Source organism: Antedon bifida, chromosome 3 (genome assembly GCF_963402885.1).
Source record: "Antedon bifida chromosome 3, ecAntBifi1.1, whole genome shotgun sequence".
Taxonomy (NCBI): domain Eukaryota; kingdom Metazoa; phylum Echinodermata; class Crinoidea; order Comatulida; family Antedonidae; genus Antedon; species Antedon bifida.
In genome coordinates, this window is record NC_136228.1 from 34592984 (window position 1) to 34613994 (window position 21011).

A 21011-nucleotide genomic window follows, 5' to 3' on the forward strand; every position below is an offset into this window, starting at 1 on the left:
AATTATTTGATTACATGATTATGATTATTTGATTACATGATTATGATTATTTGATTACATGTAACTATTAGCACATCGATGGGTTAGCTGAGAAGCACTCCTGCTGTACAGTTATTTTGATACTTTAGCATTGTTATTACGTAACGGATAACGCAATTGTGTTACGTTACCATAGGATTCAACGCAGGTGACATCTACGCGCAACGCAAGTAATTTGGCCAATCAAAAGCAATAGTTGAATGATCTTTTGCTTGTGATTGGTCAAATAACTTACGTTACATATGTGTCTCTTTTGCGTTGCGTCCTGGTTAGAACCAATCAATTTCACACATTACTACGCTGTGTATAGTTAAACTATCAAACCATAGGCCCTATTACATTTCAGTAAAAGTTCATAGGCCAACTTCATCAGTACAGTACCGGTGGCTATGTATTCGTATCATTATACATGTATAGGGGTTTTTCCCCATAGAAATTTTATATAGCTTATACAGTAATACTATTCTATGTTATAGTATATTTACCTCATATACTAAACTTTGCGAATCTATTATGTTAATGTTTATATCTTACAAGTCAATCCCAGTAAACTTCAAATATACAATACAACTGATAATTTATAGATTTACATTATGTACACATTCACATGTATGTTTACATTGAAAGACATAGAGAAGATATACAGAAGACAGTGCCCTAATGGCATCGTCCTCATCACATTTCGCATGCGTTGAACTAACTGAGCTGCAACCAGTACACAATCAATACGTGTTTAACACTAACTGGAAGGACACATTAGTCGACCAGGTAATCAACTTAACATTTCGATAAATACTTCATGAAAATATATTTAATGTATATAGTTACTCTTATAAATCTAGACTTATTACATGCAAACATCGCGATATACTGACCGTAATCCTGTACAGCGTATTGGCCACACAGGACTGTTAGGCGTTTCTGCTGTTTTACCGACGCTAAAGCGTCATCAAATAGTGAAAAGGATCAACGTCCACATCCAAGTAATTTTTTAAAGGCTTTTCGAAAGTCACGGTTGAAAAATGTATAAATGAGAGGATTGATTGCACTGTTGCAATACCCGATCCATTCGAAAAACGCAAATAACAAATCTGGAAAGTGACATTTTTCACATATCGCTGTAATAAAGTACAATTGGAAGAACGGATACCACGATAAAATAAAACCACCCATTATTATTCCCAGAACTAACGTGGCCCGCCGTTCTCTTGTTTGCGCTAGCTTCCGTTTTTGCCGGTCGATGTCCGACTCTTTGGAGACGTGTTTGCCATTTTCTGTCGCTAAACCGTTTTTATCCTTCCCACCTTCTTTAACAAGGGCGGTTTTATCACAGCCGATAACTTTAGTATCTTTATCAATGACGGTATCTCTTCCTGGCGTCTGTCTGTCTGTCTGTCCCTCTTCGTTCTTTTCCCATTTCCATTTCGGTTGCTCTTGTTCGTCCTTTTCATTGTTATCAGTTTGTGACGATTCTTGTGGTGATGACGGTGGTTCAACTTCGTCTGAACCGCCACTCGTTGGTTCTAACTGGTCAACGCAAGTTTGGTCTGTCGCGTTATTTGCCATTTCATACGTCCCTTTTTTCGTTTTTTTTGTCTTTGCCGATACACTTCGAATTGACGTTCTTGCGTGTTTTTTAGCTGCAAACCAAATGCGAATGTATATGTAAACCATGATAAACGCGGGTATAAAAAATGAACATAAAGTAGAGTATATAATATAGGCTTTATTGTCACTTAATCTGCAAACTTTACCCCCCTCGTCATCGTTGTTACCCTGCCATCCGAACAGAGGCGGTAATGAGATCAAGGCAGACAGAATCCAGACGGACGCGATCATGACTTTGGCGCGAAACGCGTTCCTCCATCGTGTGTACTTAACAGCCTTGATGATCGAGAAATATCGATCAACGCTTATAAGGCAGAGATTTAATATGGAGGCTGAACATGCGTTGACATCAAGGCATTTCCACGCTTGACACCATATACTACCAAACACCCACGTTCCAAGAAGTTTATTAACGATTCCAAAAGGCATAATGAGTACACCGACCATCAGATCACTAATGGCAAGTGAAAATAAAAACCAGTTTTGTATGCCTTTTAACGAACGAATCTTCCAGATAGCAATGCAAACCAGAGAGTTTCCAAATATTATAGCGATAATGACTATTGTCACTGCGACGGCTGGTAGTATAATTTGATAAGATTTATGATTGATGGTATCAGTATCATCATCATCATCATACAATGTGATGTTTTTATCAGGATACTCCATTTTTCTTTTTTAATTCAGCAACATTAAAACCAGTCTATCATAAATAAATATTATTGCATTGACAGTTAAATAACATTTGTCTTTAAAGTAAATATTCGGTTTACATACTTAACGTCTATGCGTTACGGAATGCGTCATACACATTTTAAACGCGTTTCAGAGATTAAATTGAAAATCTTCGTGAAGTAAATATACAAACAAGAAATGCCAACACGAGGATCAATTTTGCACGTTTCCTCATTACAAACGCCTTGTGATCAATGTAAACGCTTTCTTTGTACTTCGGTCAGCAGTGTTCAAAATAATGATTCGTTGCTTGTATCCGTTTTCTGAAATATAAACAAAAACATGGACAGTTAAATATCAAGATCGAGGCTCTGAAAGAAACGAATAAATCGTTTAGTTCATTGAGACTGCGTTACACTTCGTTTTTGTAACAGTAAATTAAACGCCATCCTATTATTATATGTACTGCTTGATTCCATGTCAAACAACATGTACACGCATGCGCTCAACTCAAAGTGTTTATAAATCACAAACAAGCTTACATATATCGTCTTTACATCATGATGGAAACGAAATGGAACGCATTCGACGTTCACTCAATCACACAACTACGCACTAATGGATGCATACTGGCCCCCTTCTTCTTCTATTGATAAGTTACTTAGTAATTGAAGTTAGTTAATTAGCAATAATAAGAGTTATCGTGAATCACTTACAACATAATATGCAATCAATCGCGTAAACAGTTTGCAGTAAAGCATACTAGCCTGTACATAAACAAAATTGTATCTAGATCAGGAAAGAGTTAAATTACTAATTCTGATTTAAATATAACATTATCCATAGGAGTGCCAGGAAGCATGGATAGGAAGATGATGATGCATGTATGCATCCTTCCATTCGGTAGCGGTGGTCGAAAAAAAAACATGCATCTATAAACAATATTAGACTATTAGACTACACAACAATGAGTTTAGGTCATTAGGTCTGTTGTTTTTATATTGCTTGATCAGTTGTTGTTGTTGCTGTTAGTTCCATGTTGATATAATGTGTGTATTGTTTATACATTATCCATAGGATTGCCAGGAAATATGGATAGGAAGATGATGATGCATATAAGTATCCTTCCTGTCGAGACATTCGGTAGCGGTGGTCGAAAAAAAACATGCATCTATAAACAATATTAGACTATTAGACTACACAACAATGAGTTTAGGTCATTAGGTCTGTTGTTTTTATATTGCTTGATCAGTTGTTGTTGCTGTTAGTTCCATGTTGATATAATGTGTGTATTGTTTATACATTATCCATAGGAGTGCCAGGAAATATGGATAGGAAGATGATGATGCATATAAGTATCCTTCCTGTCGAGACATTCGGTAGCGGTGGTCGAAAAAGACATAATCATCTATAAACAATGTTAGACTACACAACAATGAGTTTCAAAGATAGGTCATTAGGTCTGTGGTTTTTATATTGCTTGATCAGTTGTTGTTGCTGTTAGTTCCATGTTGATATTATGTGTGTATTGTTTTGCTTGTGTTTTTCTGCCAAGAAAACAATTATCATTGTACTATGTATGAATGACTTAATAAATCGAATCTGAATCCCTAAAACATCCCCAGTCCCGAAAGTGATCGCTGACACCAGTATTTTTTAAAAGAAAATTTAACGAAAGCATTTAACATGTTGAACTGCAATTTCTCCTTCCAGACACCCCAAATCAATCATGAGTAATGTCCTTACGATAATAAAACATTAATTTGCATTATTATTACGAAGGAGAAAGTCAAATGAAAATCGAAATAAAAAAAAGACTAAATCAATCTGGTCGTCGGTCAAAGTTCAACGCTTGATTGTCAATTTATGTAATTTGTTATAAAATGTTGCTATGTGCCATGTTATTAACTTGAGGCAGGAGGTTGCAACCGGAATTGCCATTTTATGCAGTTCGTTCGATTCTTGAGCGTTTCATACATTATCAGAAGCATTACTGTATGATAGCCATTTTTTGCAGCAGTTCGTTCGATTCTTGAGCGTTCCATATTACCAGCAGCAGCATTACTGATAGCAGCAGCCATGGCTGGCTGATTAGTTCAACGAATCTCTGTAAATCCAACACACGTTCGTTTATCGATATATTTATGATATTAACAATAGAAAATACATTTTTATTTTATCATCTCGTTTGTTGTTGAAAATGAAAACTGGGTATTCTTGGAAACCACATCACTATTCCAGATAGAGCGAATATGTATTTGGTGTATGCTGTATAAATTGATCTGTATAACAACATATATTAATTTTATTTTTCTTAGTCTTACGTGGGTTCATCCCGTACATTTGTCATATATTTATATTTATATATTCTACCTTTTCCATTGTGTTTTTAAATATGCTTACATACGTATCTTAGCTTATATACTTTAACACACTTTCTTATTAACAATTTCTTATAAACATGTTATTTTTTTCATATATATTTTCTTTTATTTTTATCATTTGTCGTTGAAAATGAAAATTGGAGATTCTTGAAAACAACCAGAGACAACACGGCAGATAGAGCTCATATGTATATTTGGAGTATCTGTATGAATTGATCTGTATAATAACATATATTAATTTGATATTTATTCCATAATGCTGAATGCCTATTTTGTTATTTTGAATATTGTATATACTAACCTTTATTTTGATTGATTGATACACATAACATTAAATTAATACAATGAGAAGAAATTTGATAATTAATCACATTCAAGTTGTGTATTGTATTTTCAGCCGGATGCTGTATAAAAGTACACCACAGTGAATCGTTTTAGGTTCGTGATATAAACATAATAATCTATTTTAGTATAATGTAATCTCTTTTATTAAAGAAAATAATGGCTTTGTACAAAAAAATGCAATTTGAAACACGTCACTGTCGCTCTATTATTATCGACAACACAACATCTCCTGGGCTGGCTTCAAACTATACGATGGCAAGACAGTGTGAACGTTGAAGTCTATTGAGATGAGCTACAGCCTAATTATGATGTATAGAAATAGGTTTTAATGTGAAAATTAAATATGAAAGATGAGAATATATAATATAAGTAGCAAGTGTCACTTTTATACGTTCGGGAGAGTAATTCTTTTTTTATTACATGGTTGATATGTTTACATCAGTTCTAACTTCGATCCTCAGTTCTCAGTATTCAAACCTTTACACATACGTTATTCAAATTGCAATATTATTATGTTACATGAGAGTGAAGCGATATTCAATTTGGACACGAACAAGCAGTAACTCGAGGGGCGGGGGAGTCAAGAAAGAGTGTCCTAAGTTAGGCTCAGTGGCCGAGAGTTTACATTAAGAAGGAGAGAGAGTCTCGAGTTAGGCTCAGTGGCCGAGAGTTTACATTAAGAAGGAGAGAGAGTCTCGAGTTAGGCTCAGTGGCCGAGAGTTTACATTAAGAAGGAGAGAGAGTCTCGAGTTAGGCTCAGTGGCCGAGAGTTTACATTAAGAAGGAGAGAGAGTCTCGAGTTAGGCTCAGTGGCCGAGAGTTTACATTAAGAAGGAGAGAGAGTCTCGAGTTAGGCTCAGTGGCCGAGAGTTTACATTAAGAAGGAGAGAGAGTCTCGAGTTAGGCTCAGTGGCCGAGAGTTTACATTAAGAAGGAGAGAGAGAGAGTCTCGAGTTAGGGCTAGTGGTCTATAATAAAGAGAAAATGCCCCGAGTTAGGCCCTGCAGTGGTCGCGTTTGGTCCAGTGGATCAAGTCAGACGTCTAAGAGTCTTTACATCTAAATGTACCAATACAAAATGTACATTATGTTTTGACATTTTAAGGCAAAATTGGATAATTTTGAAGAATCTATCATGGAGATAGTTCAAACGCTTAAATTAGTCACATACAATTATGCCAATCGAACCTAATGTGCGTCATCGTAAAATTAAATTGAAATTGGTATACGACATTTGATTAATGGTCTCACCACATTATAAAATGTTTGAACTCACACACGATCGACAATGCGAAATGTCACATAAAATTATTCCAATTGTGAAATTTTAGAAATTCTGTGTAAATCACCTGTTCAAATTGATCGATTTCGGAACATCAATTGACTTGTGGTACATGGTATTGCATTTCAAAATGTATCTGATTCGAACATACTACTACCACGAACATTGCATTGATTCCAGTGTGTAACCTCGTCGTGTATATCGACCGTCCTCCTGTCCTTCTCCGCATCAACATGGGACCGGTAATTGCGAAGGGTGTATATTCAATAAAAATAGTTATAACATGATACATTTTTCGTGTGATTAAATCATAACTGATAATAATTACAAGGGTATATGACTGAAGCTTAAATTACCATAAAACCAAACCTTAATTAATTTGAGTTCATTATCAATTGCAAACAAATAACCACTACGCATGTCATGTTTAAGTGGTTCCCAATTGGACGCAACGCAGGGACAACGCCGTAAGCGCGTCGAAAGCAATTTGACCAATCACGATCATTGGTTGTTCCAAACTGTAGCTTGTGATTGGTCACAACGTCGTTGCGTTGCGCGCATCTAAAGAAACCAAGCAACCAGATGAATTGTCTGTTCATTTGGTTGTTATTTACATGTCATTTAATCTTGTATGAGGGAGATCATTTAACTTCCGCGTCCCTGTAATTAGATAATCAAGCTCTTATTGAGTTATAGTATACAATCTATCTGACCACTAATTGCATTATTCGTCCAATCGATGTTTTGGTAGGCCTATGGCGAAATATTCTAGTGACAATCATTTGGATACCTTTATTAGATAGCTGTACAAATTATATCATCATCATCAACACCAAGCAATGATGACGTATATGTCAGGTGACGTTCAACCCTTGTGTGTGTGTGTGTACACGTACGCTTGGTAAAGTAACTGTATCAAGACCGCGTTTGATTTTAAAATACAGTCCACCCCGCCCTCGAATTTTCAACAAAGACCCCTAAAAATCAATTTTAGCCTATACAATTTGCAATTATTTAACTGAAATAAAAACGTCAAGGAACGTTTTATAGATAACTAATAATGTTTAATCTATCAATAACTGTTTGAAAAAAAATGTTTATAAAATTTAATGTGTGAAGTGAAGTACAATAGTCATTATCGTAAAAATCATTCTTCGCACATTGTAATATTTTCAAAATCCTTCTCATAGTAATGTTGTTACACGTCACAAGTGTTGATGTGTTTAGGATGTACATGTTCATCTATTCACCTAGCTAATTTAAAGTCCTAATTGGATCGATTTTGTAGATTTTTGCCACAGTATGTGTAAGTTGGATAGAAAATGCTGTTTCTACATAGTTTGATGTACGAGGAATACTGTGAACTTTAAAAATGTAATGATGTGTTAAAAATCATGGAACCAGCTTCCTAAAAAAGATTGCCGCCACAGACTGCTACCTCCACAATGTTCAGAATTTTTTTAAAATATGAATAAATATTAAAAAACACCTAACAAGTATTGTTATTATATTTACAAAAACTGTCATACTTTTTGGGTATGGTTTGATTGAGTTGACGCATTTTGTTGGGTTGACGCAATAGATTTAGTTGACGCATTGATTGGGTTGACGCATTTAATTCAGAATTGACTGAGTTCAGAGTACAATTGCCGATTGCGTTACTACTTGTGATGAATAACTGTGATGAAAAATAATTTTAGTTTCAATGTAGTGCAATATTTAAAGCGAAATAGAATATCACAGAGATAACCTACTTTAAGAAACTTTTAGCCAAAAGTGAATAGTTAATAAATCGAAAACGACATTTTGACAAGCGCACAAATGACGTGTATTGATTGTAGCATTTAGAAAATAAATAAATGAGCAAGAATTTAAAAACGTAATTTTATCACGTGATATAAATCAACGGAAAAGGTAAATATTGCGCATCTGTGATCACTTCTCATTTATCGTGGAAAAATAGATTGTTTTCATTTTATTGTATAATTTGTGACAATCGGCAACTGAAAACAAACCATGAGTATACAACTGCCCTAACGAAATATTTTTTCTTTAAAAAGATTTATATTTATTCCTTAAGGTGTGTAAACAATGATGGAAATTTAGTTACCTAATGAATCCATCGCTAACGTAAGAAACCCAAAGCTGCCGCAAAAAAGGCGAACGATTATGCTCAGTATACAGACAGCTTACGGTTAGAATCCATCGCTAACATAAGAAACCCAAAGCTGCCGCGAGAAGACGAACGATTATGCTTAGTATACAGACAGCTTACGGTTAGAATCCATCGCTAACATAAGAAACCCAAAGCTGCCGCGAGAAGACGAACGATTATGCTCAGAATACAGACAGCTTACGGTTAGAATCCATCGCTAAAGAAGAAACCCAAAGCTGCCGCGAGAAAGACGAACGATTATGCTCAGTATACAGACAGCTTACGGTTAGAATCAATCGGTAATCCTTTACAACAGAAGGTGTGCCGACTGACTAACTGAGTATGAGGAGTCCAGATCATATTTACCATTGTTAAGACTTAAGGTATAGTATGCTTCTTATTTTAGCATGTAAAGAGAGTTTTTCTGATTTGAGCTTCCATGTCAGCTTCGGCTGTTTTGAGTCACCCTCATTAAACAAAGTTTAATAAAATAAAAGGAAATCATTGCAGCAGCACAAGATGTTTTGAAACTGAGAAGACGCCCCGAAAAGACGGAAAAAGACAAACATTACGCGTCTAAAGACAGAAGAAACAAAAGAAAAAAACTCTTTCACACAGCGAATGAAAGTAATGATACAGAAAGAAATAAGAAAAACTCCTACACAATTCGAATGTATCAATTACAGATACTTCAAGAAAAGGGTGGTCAAAAGGGTGGTCAAAAGGGTGGTCAAAATATCACACAAATATACATAAAGACAATCAATATAATAAGATAGAGACAGACACATAAAAATGAATAAACAATGACAGTTAAAGACAGAAAGGTACAACTTCTTACTCAATACGTGAAAGAATAATGATACTTAAAAGCATACCAGTAAAGTTCCTCGCACACAAAAAGAAAATGAACGAAATAATGATACTTTGATGACAAAAAGAGAGATATATAAAATGAAGGTCAGCTCATCTGAAGACATTAAATACTGAAATAGATTGAGTAATTTTGGCTCAATCCGTTAGATTGACTAATTGTCTAGAGTATGGCTGAATCCGGTATTACATTTAGTTATTATCTAGTTAATAAGCAACACTTTTCAATCTTTTTTAGCATCAAGAACATTGCAGTTTTCTTGTTAATTTCCACGCGTATAAGAGCCACTTCTTTTCTCAAAGGAACATGTTATGATTTGAATCTATTATTTGTGTAATGTTCGTTAGAGTGTAACAAAAAAGAAAAAAAACATGTTATTATCAATGTTGTAGATTTTTTCAAGCCGAAATATGTATTTACAAGAAAAGTCATACCAAATGCGATTGAAATATATCTGCTGATTTTGAGAAGATATAGAATCAACAATGTGAAACTAACTTACAATAAAGTAGTAAGATCATTTGAATCGACCATGAGTCTAATTTGTCACCATGTATAGGAAGTTTAAAACAAACTATTATGTCAATTACGCGTGAATATACTCGCCACAATCAGTCACGAAAAGGCCGAACACGGTCAACTTGACAACAGTTTTATTTAGTTGTTTTTTCATGAATGTACAACATAACATGAGTTTAATGAGACCTTTTAGAAACCATAAAATGTTATTTTAAAATAAATATACTAAACTATAGGCTATAACATGTTTTGAGTAAATGCTTTATAAGCAGAAACACTACAAGTTGCTTAATGTGGTAAATATGTCACGTGCACACATTAACTGGTGCGCATGCTCATAAACGTACATTTCTGTTCCTAATTGCATTGTGTCTATTAATAGATTTAATAATGTTGATTTGATTTGAATTCACGTGAACAATATTTAAAGACCTTTATTTTTTGTACATTTACACAAATTGACAGCGTTGTAAATTGTTACAATGGAATTAACTGATGAAATTTACTGTAAATCCATTTATTGCGTGCTCTCAATTTTAGAGGTAGTTTATTTACTGTAAGTGCTTTTATTTTCGTGTTAGGTTATATTGATTTATTTTACTGTAAACCATATTTGGGTGTGCTGTTAATGTTCACAATCCTAGTCAAATCACTTACGTTACGTTCTTGCGTTGCGTCCTATAGTAGGGGCTTAGGGCACGAGACATAAATAACTTACGCTACCTCTTGAAATATAATATCTGCTCGAATACGTATCGCCGTTTATTGAATGTGTCGAATATGAACACTTCATGAATTTTAATGCGATTAATCATTATAATGTATCCTATCAAACAGGTGTTTTATATAACTCTACTCTATCAATACTCAATGACCAATACGTTGTTTCGGATATTCTAGCCCCAATAAAATCCTATATGTGACAAGCGTAATCCCTTATAACGCAAATCTAGTTTAGGAAAGTCGAGAAGCTTGACGTATTAAATCAAAATACAAACGTAATGTATACAACAAGAAGGCGATGAAATTACAGATGTACTGATTTGATGTGATGTTAATGTGTGCATTAACTGCTGACAAACAACAAGTATACGTAATGCAATGATATTATATCATTAGTACTCGTATACTATTACTATCTATTAGGAAACCCTTGTTACGTCACATATAGGTGTTGGTGAAGTAATTTATTTACCATGAGCTTTTTGGTTCTTATTGAAATCGTGAAAGAAGTACAATTTACTTGATTTCCACATCCATTTTTTAATATAGAAACAAAATAATAATAGATTGATGTGTTGGTGTTGTACCACTTTTGAAAAAAGGGACAAAAGGATAAAAAATGGTTGTAAGTTTTAAGTACAGTATGGTTTTTCTGATCTGATCGGTGGCGTACTGGCCCGATGTACGGAGAAGATGTGTTGATGTTGTACCACTTTTGAAAAAAAACAAATGGACAAAAATGGTTGCAAGTATGGTTTGTCTGATCTGATTGGTGACGTTCAGGTGTGATTTGCATGTCATGTGCGCAATTTGCATACCAACAATCCGTTCTGATCTGCACATTTCAGAAGGTTGTTGTCCTCAGTTGAATGGTAAGTAATGCGATTTATATACTTTAATGTTTACATTAGTTGATATAGATATGGGGATTTTCGTTTATTATTCCATAAATATCTTATTTAGTCTATAATATTTTGATATTTTGAATTAATGTGGGTCGTTTATTTTTGCGGGTCCCCTTGTCGGTGTCGTCGCCTTCTATCATGTTCTTCACCTTAATTGCACCAGTACAGATTCAAAAGCATTCATTTTGAACCGATATATATTATCGCTAGTGACTATCTCTTGTTTATGGCATTACTTATTAGAGTCTGGTCGTACGTTGTACAGACCACTTTCTGGCTGCAGTACGAAAATAAATCATTTAATTTCGCTAAAGATTTAATCAAACCGTTCCAAGGGAATGCTCAAAAGTCTGCTCTCTAATCTGTACTAAACAATCTTTCACCGCTTAACATTCGATTTATGCATGCTTTGTACATTTCTGACAATTTAATTCCTCCGATTATGCGGAGGCTCGTTAGTATAGTAAGAGGAAAAACAACCACCAGCTATAATACTGCACTTTATCAATGAAAACAATTGAACTACAGTATATTTAAATTAACCAAGTTTATTATTAAGCCTATAATATATGAGATCTTAACAATTTGATATCAAGTTTGACACGTTAGTTTATAAAACGGAAAGAACTGATTATTTTTAACTTATTTTGATAATTAAAGGTCTTAGCTGATTTGATGTCTTGGCGGCGCACGCGCGTCTGTGTTTTCATGATCTGCGCGTCTGTGTTGTCATGATCTGCGCGTCTGTGTTGTCATGATCTACGCGTCTGTGTTGTCATGATCTACGCGTCTGTGTTGTCATGATCTACGCGTCTGTGTTGTCATGATCTACGCGTCTGTGTTGTCATGATCTACGCGTCTGTGTTTTCATGATCTACGCGTCTGTGTTGTCATGATCTGACGCATTTTCACCCACCCACACAACTCATGAAACTTGATAAATAAACTTGAAAGCCGCGGTTGAACCACGGGAAATAATAATGTCCCTGTACAACCTCTTCTAATTATCGAATTAATGAAATAATCTTTCTAAAGCCCTAAATAGTTAACGTTTTACGCAAAAGGGAATTTGTTGACTGTCTTTTTGTAACTATTATTGACATTTTATTGTTTGCATTTTGATGTGAGAAAAGTTTAATCCGTTTTATATCACTCACGTGTACAATTATAAATGCGTGATAAGGAATACAAATCATGACTCTGTGTGATGATGGGTTTGGCCGTTGGGAACATGATCGCATTTCGAGTCATATAAAAATGTGGCGCATCTGATCCCTTCGCCGGATATAATAAATATAGATTAAGTGAGATTTAGACATGATTATAGATGTATTGATACACGGTAATTGAAGTTCTCGTATAGAAGAAAAAAGGTGACGTGTTTGCAAACAAAAGTGTACATGATTGTATGTATGTCACGTCTGTCTAGGGCTTGGTTCAAACCAGGACGTAAGCGCACCACAAGCAATTTGACAAATGACAATGCGTTGGCTTATCCCAACTGGCGCTTGTGATTGGTCAACTCAATTGCGTTGGGCTTACGTCGTTGCGGTGCGTCCAAGTGGGAACAAAGCTACCGCAAAGACCTTATTGAATTTTGTTCACACACTAACACACTTTTAAACGCGTTTGGAAATGTTTACAACGCTATGTATATATACTCTTGACGCATAACGCGTTTACGTTACTTCAAATCGTTTTATGGGGAACAACATACGAGTGCCTTTATTTAAAATAATTAGTATGTCCAAACCAAATAAAAGCGTATAAGCATTAAAGAGATACCTCAATATATAGTTTTTAAGAGAGATACCAGTATGTAACTCTCCATGACAGATCATTTTCATTCATTTTTTTCAAAACTGAAAAGTGTTTTTTTTTTATTTTTTTATTTTGTGTATGTTAGTCAATATTGTTATTTACTATCATCTATGTACATATATTTGATCTTTCTTTGGAAAAGCGCTTTATAAATAACGAATAATGATCATTGTATCTTATAATTAGAATATAATAATTAAGCTAGCCTGCAGTTAGTTCTCACTTTAGCAATTCATACGCTGTTGTGTCGAGTGTACTTCTTACAATGTAACATTCTTTTTTTAGAATTCATAACATTAGGGTGCAGTTACAAATCGATCGAACGAGCATCTGTTACTAATATCAATAAAACTGACAAGAAAGCACGTTCTTTGTACATTTATCGATCTCATGATTCAATATATGACCGATACGATTGTAAAATGTATCATTAATTTATGGTATTGTATAATAATAAAATCTTCTGTAGCATTCATTGAAATAAAATAATATAATATAAATATAATTCAACTAAATAAACTATTCTGCACGCACATTGGTTATCCAGGGAAGAGTAAAATTACACTCTCCAGGTTACTATTCCAATGAAGCTATACCCACCGAATTCTCCCCTCTACTCCTCCCCATCCCCTTTTTCTGGTATTTGGTTTCTACAGAGAAATGAAGTCCCTATACTTTTTGTCGCTTTAGAAACATGTGTCCGTAGCTATTCTATAAATGACTGGACATTAAACTGATAATAATTACTATACGGATTGATTATGTTTAGCAATTAAAGACTTCTTGACTGAACTTGTTAAACTCTGAAGACGTGTATAAAATATATAAAACCGAACTGACTATTTTGAAATGCCAACCACGAATTTGTATCAAAGAAAAGATTGTTTTAATTACAAAATCCATAACATTGATAATACAAAATGTGTATTTAAACAACAAATAGTAATTTATTGAAATTAAATTCTAACGAATAAATGTAAATGATGAACAGATGTAATGTCTCATGTATCACAAAAGGCAAAAAATAGCGAATAAATTATACATTAATGAGGCCTGATATCTATGCTTTTCAGAATTTAACGACAATAATCCGTTTTGTTTTAATGAAAATTTGAAGTTTATCGATTTTATAGTTATGGTTTTCTCTCATTAAAAATAGATTAAAAGTAAGCAAAGGAATCGATTGAGCTTTTTATTGTTGTAAATGATTACATGAAAGTTATGTAATTGATTTATATAATACGGTATGGAAACTGTGTTTGTAAACTTTAAGATGATATTGATAGTAATAAAGGGTCTTAGCCTAGTATATTAAGGACGTTTTTTGTCATCTAGGCCTAATCCGGCTCCTTTGGAAACTTACCAAGGAGGAAGGGATGGAGGAGGAGGAAGGGGAGGGGGTAGATGTTGTTTGGTAATGATGTTATAGCAGCAATATTGTTAAACTAAATGAATTCCTGTTGACAAACTATAATACATAAATATATACACCATCATTTAATTGCATGCATGCAAAATTCGATGATTAAATAGTGTTACATAACATGTGTGCACTCCCCAGACCTTCGTCTAAGTGTGATTTCATACGTGTTATTCAATTAAAATATATTTGTTATACTCCTAAATAAATAAAAGATATGTATATTTACTTTTTTTTAATCTATGAATATTTTTACACGTTTTCATTTCAACAGTTATTGTTTTGTCCAGATACATTCAGTACGGTAAATATTCAGTGAGAAACGTAGCATGAACTATTTTAATGTATAGGACACACAAATAGTTACTGTAGTAATTTGACTCAAACAGGAACAGATTAGTGCGCGTGTTTCAAGTTGGCGCGTGTGCGTTTCAAACGGTAACAATAATGGTAATACAGATTAGTGCGCACGCGTTTCAATTTGACGCGTGTTCTTCACACACGTAATAATCGGTAATACATATTAGTGCGCACGCGTTTCAAACATGTTGTGGTAGAGTATGCGGTAAATTAAGCGCGCGCGTTTGGGTTTTTTTTTGGTGAATTTAACATTTAATATGTTTGACACCAATAAAGCTTTCTTCGACACAAACACGTGAAGGTTGTTTGATCCTCAATACCAATCAACTTGATGTCTACAACTAAACTACACGTCGTCGTCGTCCAAAAGCATTATCGACTGGCACATGTTAGATGAACATTGCTTCTGCGGCAATTAATATGATGGGTTGTAAACTAATTATAACGTGTTGAATAGAATGATATTAGAGAAAGCCTTCAGCCGCTCATGCACTCTTCACCTTTATTATTATTTTAAGTCTTAAGTATCATTTTTGTTATTTAAGTTTTTGTCGTATTGAACGTGCATCATGGTATAAATAAGATATGGTAAGGTGAAGTTTAAATGCAGCATAAATGCCAACAATTCTAATTGTGATGGTTGTTTGTACTATTTTATATTAGTCGGTATGATTTATTACCATACTGCCATGTGACAGAATATACAGTAAAATATCTCAGAGGCTAATATATATTTTAAATTTATACACACTAGGTTTCATTATTTTTAATCATTAATGTCATTATAATAATTATCAATAATATTAGGATTATAATCTTTATTACTATAATTAACATTGTTCAGGCTTAAAAACAAAATTTTAAAAAAATAAAAAAGTTGAGAATTTAAACGTAAATGTAATTTGCAATACCTCGGTATGCGTATTATTAAAATTGGATTAAAACCCTGGTGTTTTAAGCCTAAATTCTATAAATAATAATTGTTCTATTAATGTTGAACGTTTAAAATGTTAAAACATTCTAAGAACTAACTGATCATTTTCTGGTATATAGTCATGGTTTTTAAAAAACAAATTCGGAATATTCGTTTAGTTAACACTATCATCTTGGTTTTTGTGTCATTCAACTATTATTACAATTCGTCACACAAAATGTAATAAATAAATACTAAAATATCAACATAGAAGCTTCCGTTTGTCGGCCTAATGTCTAAATATTAACATAGAAGCTTCTGTTTTTCGGCCTAATGTCTATTTAAATACTAAATATTAACATAGGAGCTTCCGTTTTTCGGCCTAATGTCTATTTAAATACTAAATATTACCATAGGAGCTTCCGTTTGTCGGCCAAATGTCTATTTTTCTAAATGATATGCGACAAGGTTGCAATGACTATATTTATTATGCGAACAATGCCGTACTAAAATAGGTTTAAGTAAGCACTCTTAATGTTCATCTTCAACAACAATCCACTAATAACCAATCAAGTTACATGCGGCGGACATACAATCAGTCAGTATTGACTACAATTGGAAATAAGCAGTGGCCAGTCGGTCTCTGCACACTTATTGTATTCAACCCGTGAATTTAATTTACTTGTTTAAGAGCCTCAACAAATAGAACCAACAAGATCGCTGTGTGTAGCCAGTGTTATTAGAAAACACAGCCACTATACATTATTTAGCATTTAATAATACTCATTACAATCAGCAATTACTATTAGCGTCTTTATTAACCTACCTTTGTTGGTAACCGTCGTAATTATATTCCACCAGGCGATGTTGTTGAAATTATCAGCATCTCTCATTTTATCCAAAAAACCCCGTTACAATACAATACATAGTCCACTTAGAAACGATGTTGCAACGATACTAAACACGTTATTACCGATTTCAAACGCGTTCCTTTATAATATACTAAATCATGATCTCATATTACATTTTGGAATCATTTTCAGGTCATACCATTAGCAGCAGCCACAGACGTAGTTCTGTGTTACGTGTTCGTAGATTGGTGGTCACAACGCGTAATCAAGTGCTCCGCGTGTACGCGGCTCGTGCCGTACGATTTCTTCGTCTCACTAGATTCTTACTACGGATACTGGCGCTTTTATAATTCAAGTTTTTACTCATCTGTCACCGTTTACTCACGTGACCATTATTCTCCAAGGCACTGAGAGTGCGCAGACTCAAAATTCATATTTTTTTAGTTGTATCACATGCTGAAGTTTAGAACTTTATTTAAAAAAAGAAATCTCCTGTTATTTTCAATTCTATAAGGAATAAATCAACGAGGTCTCTTTTGAAAGATATGTAAGCCTTAATTCTGTCTGAAGTATAAAAATGAATGTGTGAACAGATAGAGCAATATGTGAGATTTATTTCATCATCTTGCCTCTTAATTCGAAACACTTTTCAGTACGTACATTGCATGGAATACACCGTATCTTTTTTTGTATGTGAAAAATAAAAAATCATCGTAAAAAAAAAAGTTTACCATTTTAGGTAGTAAGAACAAGAACAATAGGACTAAACACTAAAATAAAAATAGACATAACTCAATTTTGTAGTTGACAATTTAGAAAGAACATCATGTGTTGACATTTTAATTTCATGTCGGTGATTTTTGAATTTTTTTTTAAACACAATTATGCTCATAATTATATCAAAGTGGTATTTAAATATTTTCAATTTTTAGAAAATCGGTATGGACTGTATAGTTTATTTTAATAGCCAGCCAGCAGATTAGAGGGCGCCCGACTATAATTTTTACATTATAGAGATGTAAAGCTCACTTTTTTTTTCAGATTTATAGGAGGGGGGGGGGGGTTGGGGGTGTGCGTGCGGAGGGTACGGCCCCCTCTGGATCCGCCACTGCAATAGTAAGTTTTATATTGAATCTATTCAAAAGAATTCATGCTACTATAGCATCATTGACCTAAAAAATGACAATACAAAAACACCCCTGGATAAGATAAACACACTTTGCAATACTGCATTGAGTAATTTAAGTCTTAGTGCCAGGAACTACATGTTACCTGAAAACTATGCACAAAACAGTTCATAAAATATATCAATGAATGCATTAATTGTCATGGTAACGCAGTACGTCACGAAAAGACTTTTTTCTGCATTATTTCCTTTTCAATTCTCAAACAAAGTGTAAATCAACTTTATAAAAATTGGATTTACAATTTTTTATTGCACATTATTGCTACTCTAAACTTAAGGTTACAGTATGTTGTTTAATGCAAAAATATATGCAATTTTGGGTTCGTCTTTAAGACAAGCTCGATGTTCTTAACATGGATAATAACCTATTTTTTTTTTCAAAAATTAGTTTTCCAAAGTAGTCTGTTTTAAAGTACATTTTAAAAGCCCTCCAGGAAAGACATTTAGAAAAATTGTGACAATATATACAATACTTATTAATTATTTATTTATTGATTTGGATGTAACAAATTTGTACAACCATAAATTTATGTATATACTGCAAATAGTACACATAAATAAGCAAACTAATAAAAAAAACAACAACAATGGATGGATAGAGACATAATAAAATAAGCAAAAAGCGGTAAAGAAGAATAAAAAGACAACAAAATCTGAATTTTCTGCTTGATATGCAGATTCCTAGCTTTTCCTAGCAATTCTCTAACACCCTCAGCGTGATGCCCTCAAGTGTACAGATGCACACACTATTGGTACACTCTCATTGTATCTCAGTGTAGAATTCTAAAAGCCATATATTATATATGCATAGAAAACATAAAATAAAGACAAAAGGAACCTAAAAACAATTGTATCTTGTCAAACTGCTTATTACGAAATTAAAATACTGTAGGCCTACAGCATTGTGTAATCTCCAAATATTACTAAATTTGTATTATGAAAAAACTATAGAAATATTCAACTCACACTGTAAAAGTTATTTAAGTCTGAAAAAAGGGTCCTTCTTCCACTGATCCAGTAATCTGATTGCGCAGATCTACATCAAACGACGCAACTTGCCTATACCGTATTCATTGTTATGCAAATCCCCTTTTTACAGCATCACCTGACTTTCCATTATTCAGTTTATATACATTTTACATAAAAGAACAGAAAACAATCCTAAAAGTTTTATTCAAACTGAAAGCTGTTATACAAATTTCAGGTCATGCAATCTTATTCCAAAACAGCTATTCACACAGCCGACAAATGGCAATCCAGTCTGGTTAACCCTCTCCTTTACCCTTTTCACACTATAACTATTTTGCAAATAGGAACAATATAACAAAAGGTTTGTTTAGCATGAAACATTGAAATGAATAAAAGATTGAATGTGAATAGAAGGCAAATTCTGCTATGAAAAACCAACAAAGTATATTTTATAGTGGAAAAACATAAACACTTTTTTGTTGGCAATTAAACAGGTTTGGGCAACTTCTTGATGAGGAGACATTTAGGTGCACATTCACTTTCCTTTCCCCATTATCCTTTGTGTATACTATACTAAGAAATTCTGTAGGAAAGAGATTAGATGTGGCATTGCTCTCTCTCCATTTGTCTGACTTTAAGCTAAGTACGTTCTCTATTCCGCAGAGAACGTACTTAGCTAAGTATGTTCTCAGCTCAAGAGACTGAGCATTAGCAAGAATAGATCCTGGAACAGCAATGCTCACAGTGTAATTGTCATCTGTAACAAAGACAGTAAATAACTTACCTGTCCAGCTAAGTATGTTCTCAGCTCAGGAGACTGAGCATTAGCAAGAATAGATCCTGGTACAGCAATGCTCACAATGTAATTGTCATCTGTAGCAAAGACAGTAAATAACTTACCTGTCCAGCTAAGTATGTTCTCAGCTCAGGAGACTGAGCATTAGCAAGAATAGATCCTGGTACAGCAATGCTCACAGTGTAATTGTCATCTGTAACAAAGACAGTAAATAACTTACCTGTCCAGCTAAGTATGTTCTCAGCTCAGGAGACTGAGCATTAGCAAGAATAGATCCTGGTACAGCAATGCTCGCAGTGTAATTGTCATCTGTAACAAAGACAGTAAATAACTTACCTGTCCAGCTAAGTATGTTCTCAGCTCAGGAGACTGAGCATTAGCAAGAATAGATCCTGGTACAGCAATGCTAACAGTGTAATTGTCATCTGTAGCAAAGACAGTAAATAACTTACCTGTCCAGCTAAGTATGTTCTCAGCTCAGGAGACTGAGCATTATCAAGAATAGATCATGGAACAGCAATGCTCACAGTGTAATTGTCATCTGTAGCAAAGACAGTAAATAACTTTCCTGTCCAGCTAAGTATGTTCTCTATTCCGCAGATTTCCAAGAATAGATCCTGGAACAGCAATTTTGACAGTGTAATCATCAACTGTAACAAATTGACAATCAATTACGTTTCAAATGTTTGTTAGAATTAGACAAAACACACCCTCACAGTTTATACAAACTTATTTTCTGCATTAGACAAACATATATTAAGGCAATATATTATAAAGTACAGTTCTTCAAACTTTGTGCCCTAATGACTTTCCAATGGTGAAATGGATTGAAATACACTTTTACATATTCTTGTTGTAAATGGTTCTTTACTTGCCCACTGAGAGTCCAAAAGTATAAATGTGGTAAATATGTGACTTATAAACTAACAACTAACTTGTTTTATTTTCATCTTCCTTTTCAGACACATCGCCTTTTTTTTTCTTGTTCTTTTTCACGTTTTATTGTTTTGGCAATTTTTCTGCAAAATAATTTATAAACAGAACTTTTTTTAATAGCAGCACAAAATTATTTGGGGGAATAAAACATTACATGTCAACAAAATAATGTTAATTCCTAAAAACATTTTTAGGAATATAATTATAATATATATAAAAAAAGTAAAAATTAAATTCATCCGCATTTTGTT

General features: G+C 33.8%; 1 protein-coding gene across 3 annotated transcripts; it reads right to left on the minus strand.

The window, feature by feature from the left end:
- Positions 1 to 557: 557 nt before the first annotated feature.
- On the minus strand, positions 558 to 19081 carry LOC144836971 (alpha-2A adrenergic receptor-like). Of its 3 annotated transcripts, none has more exons than XM_078691930.1 (2): positions 19026 to 19081; positions 558 to 2645 (listed from the first exon to the last, which is right to left on the minus strand). In XM_078691930.1, exon 2 carries the CDS (start codon positions 2314 to 2316, stop codon positions 1006 to 1008), a length of 1311 nt encoding a protein of 436 aa, XP_078548056.1. In that variant the 5' UTR covers positions 2317 to 2645; positions 19026 to 19081; the 3' UTR covers positions 558 to 1005. The 3 variants fall into 3 exon arrangements, with proteins under 3 accessions (XP_078548056.1, XP_078548055.1, XP_078548058.1); XM_078691929.1 differs by lacking the exon at positions 19026 to 19081 and adding an exon at positions 16849 to 17176; XM_078691932.1 differs by lacking the exon at positions 19026 to 19081 and adding an exon at positions 3039 to 3073.
- Positions 19082 to 21011: the final 1930 nt, after the last annotated feature.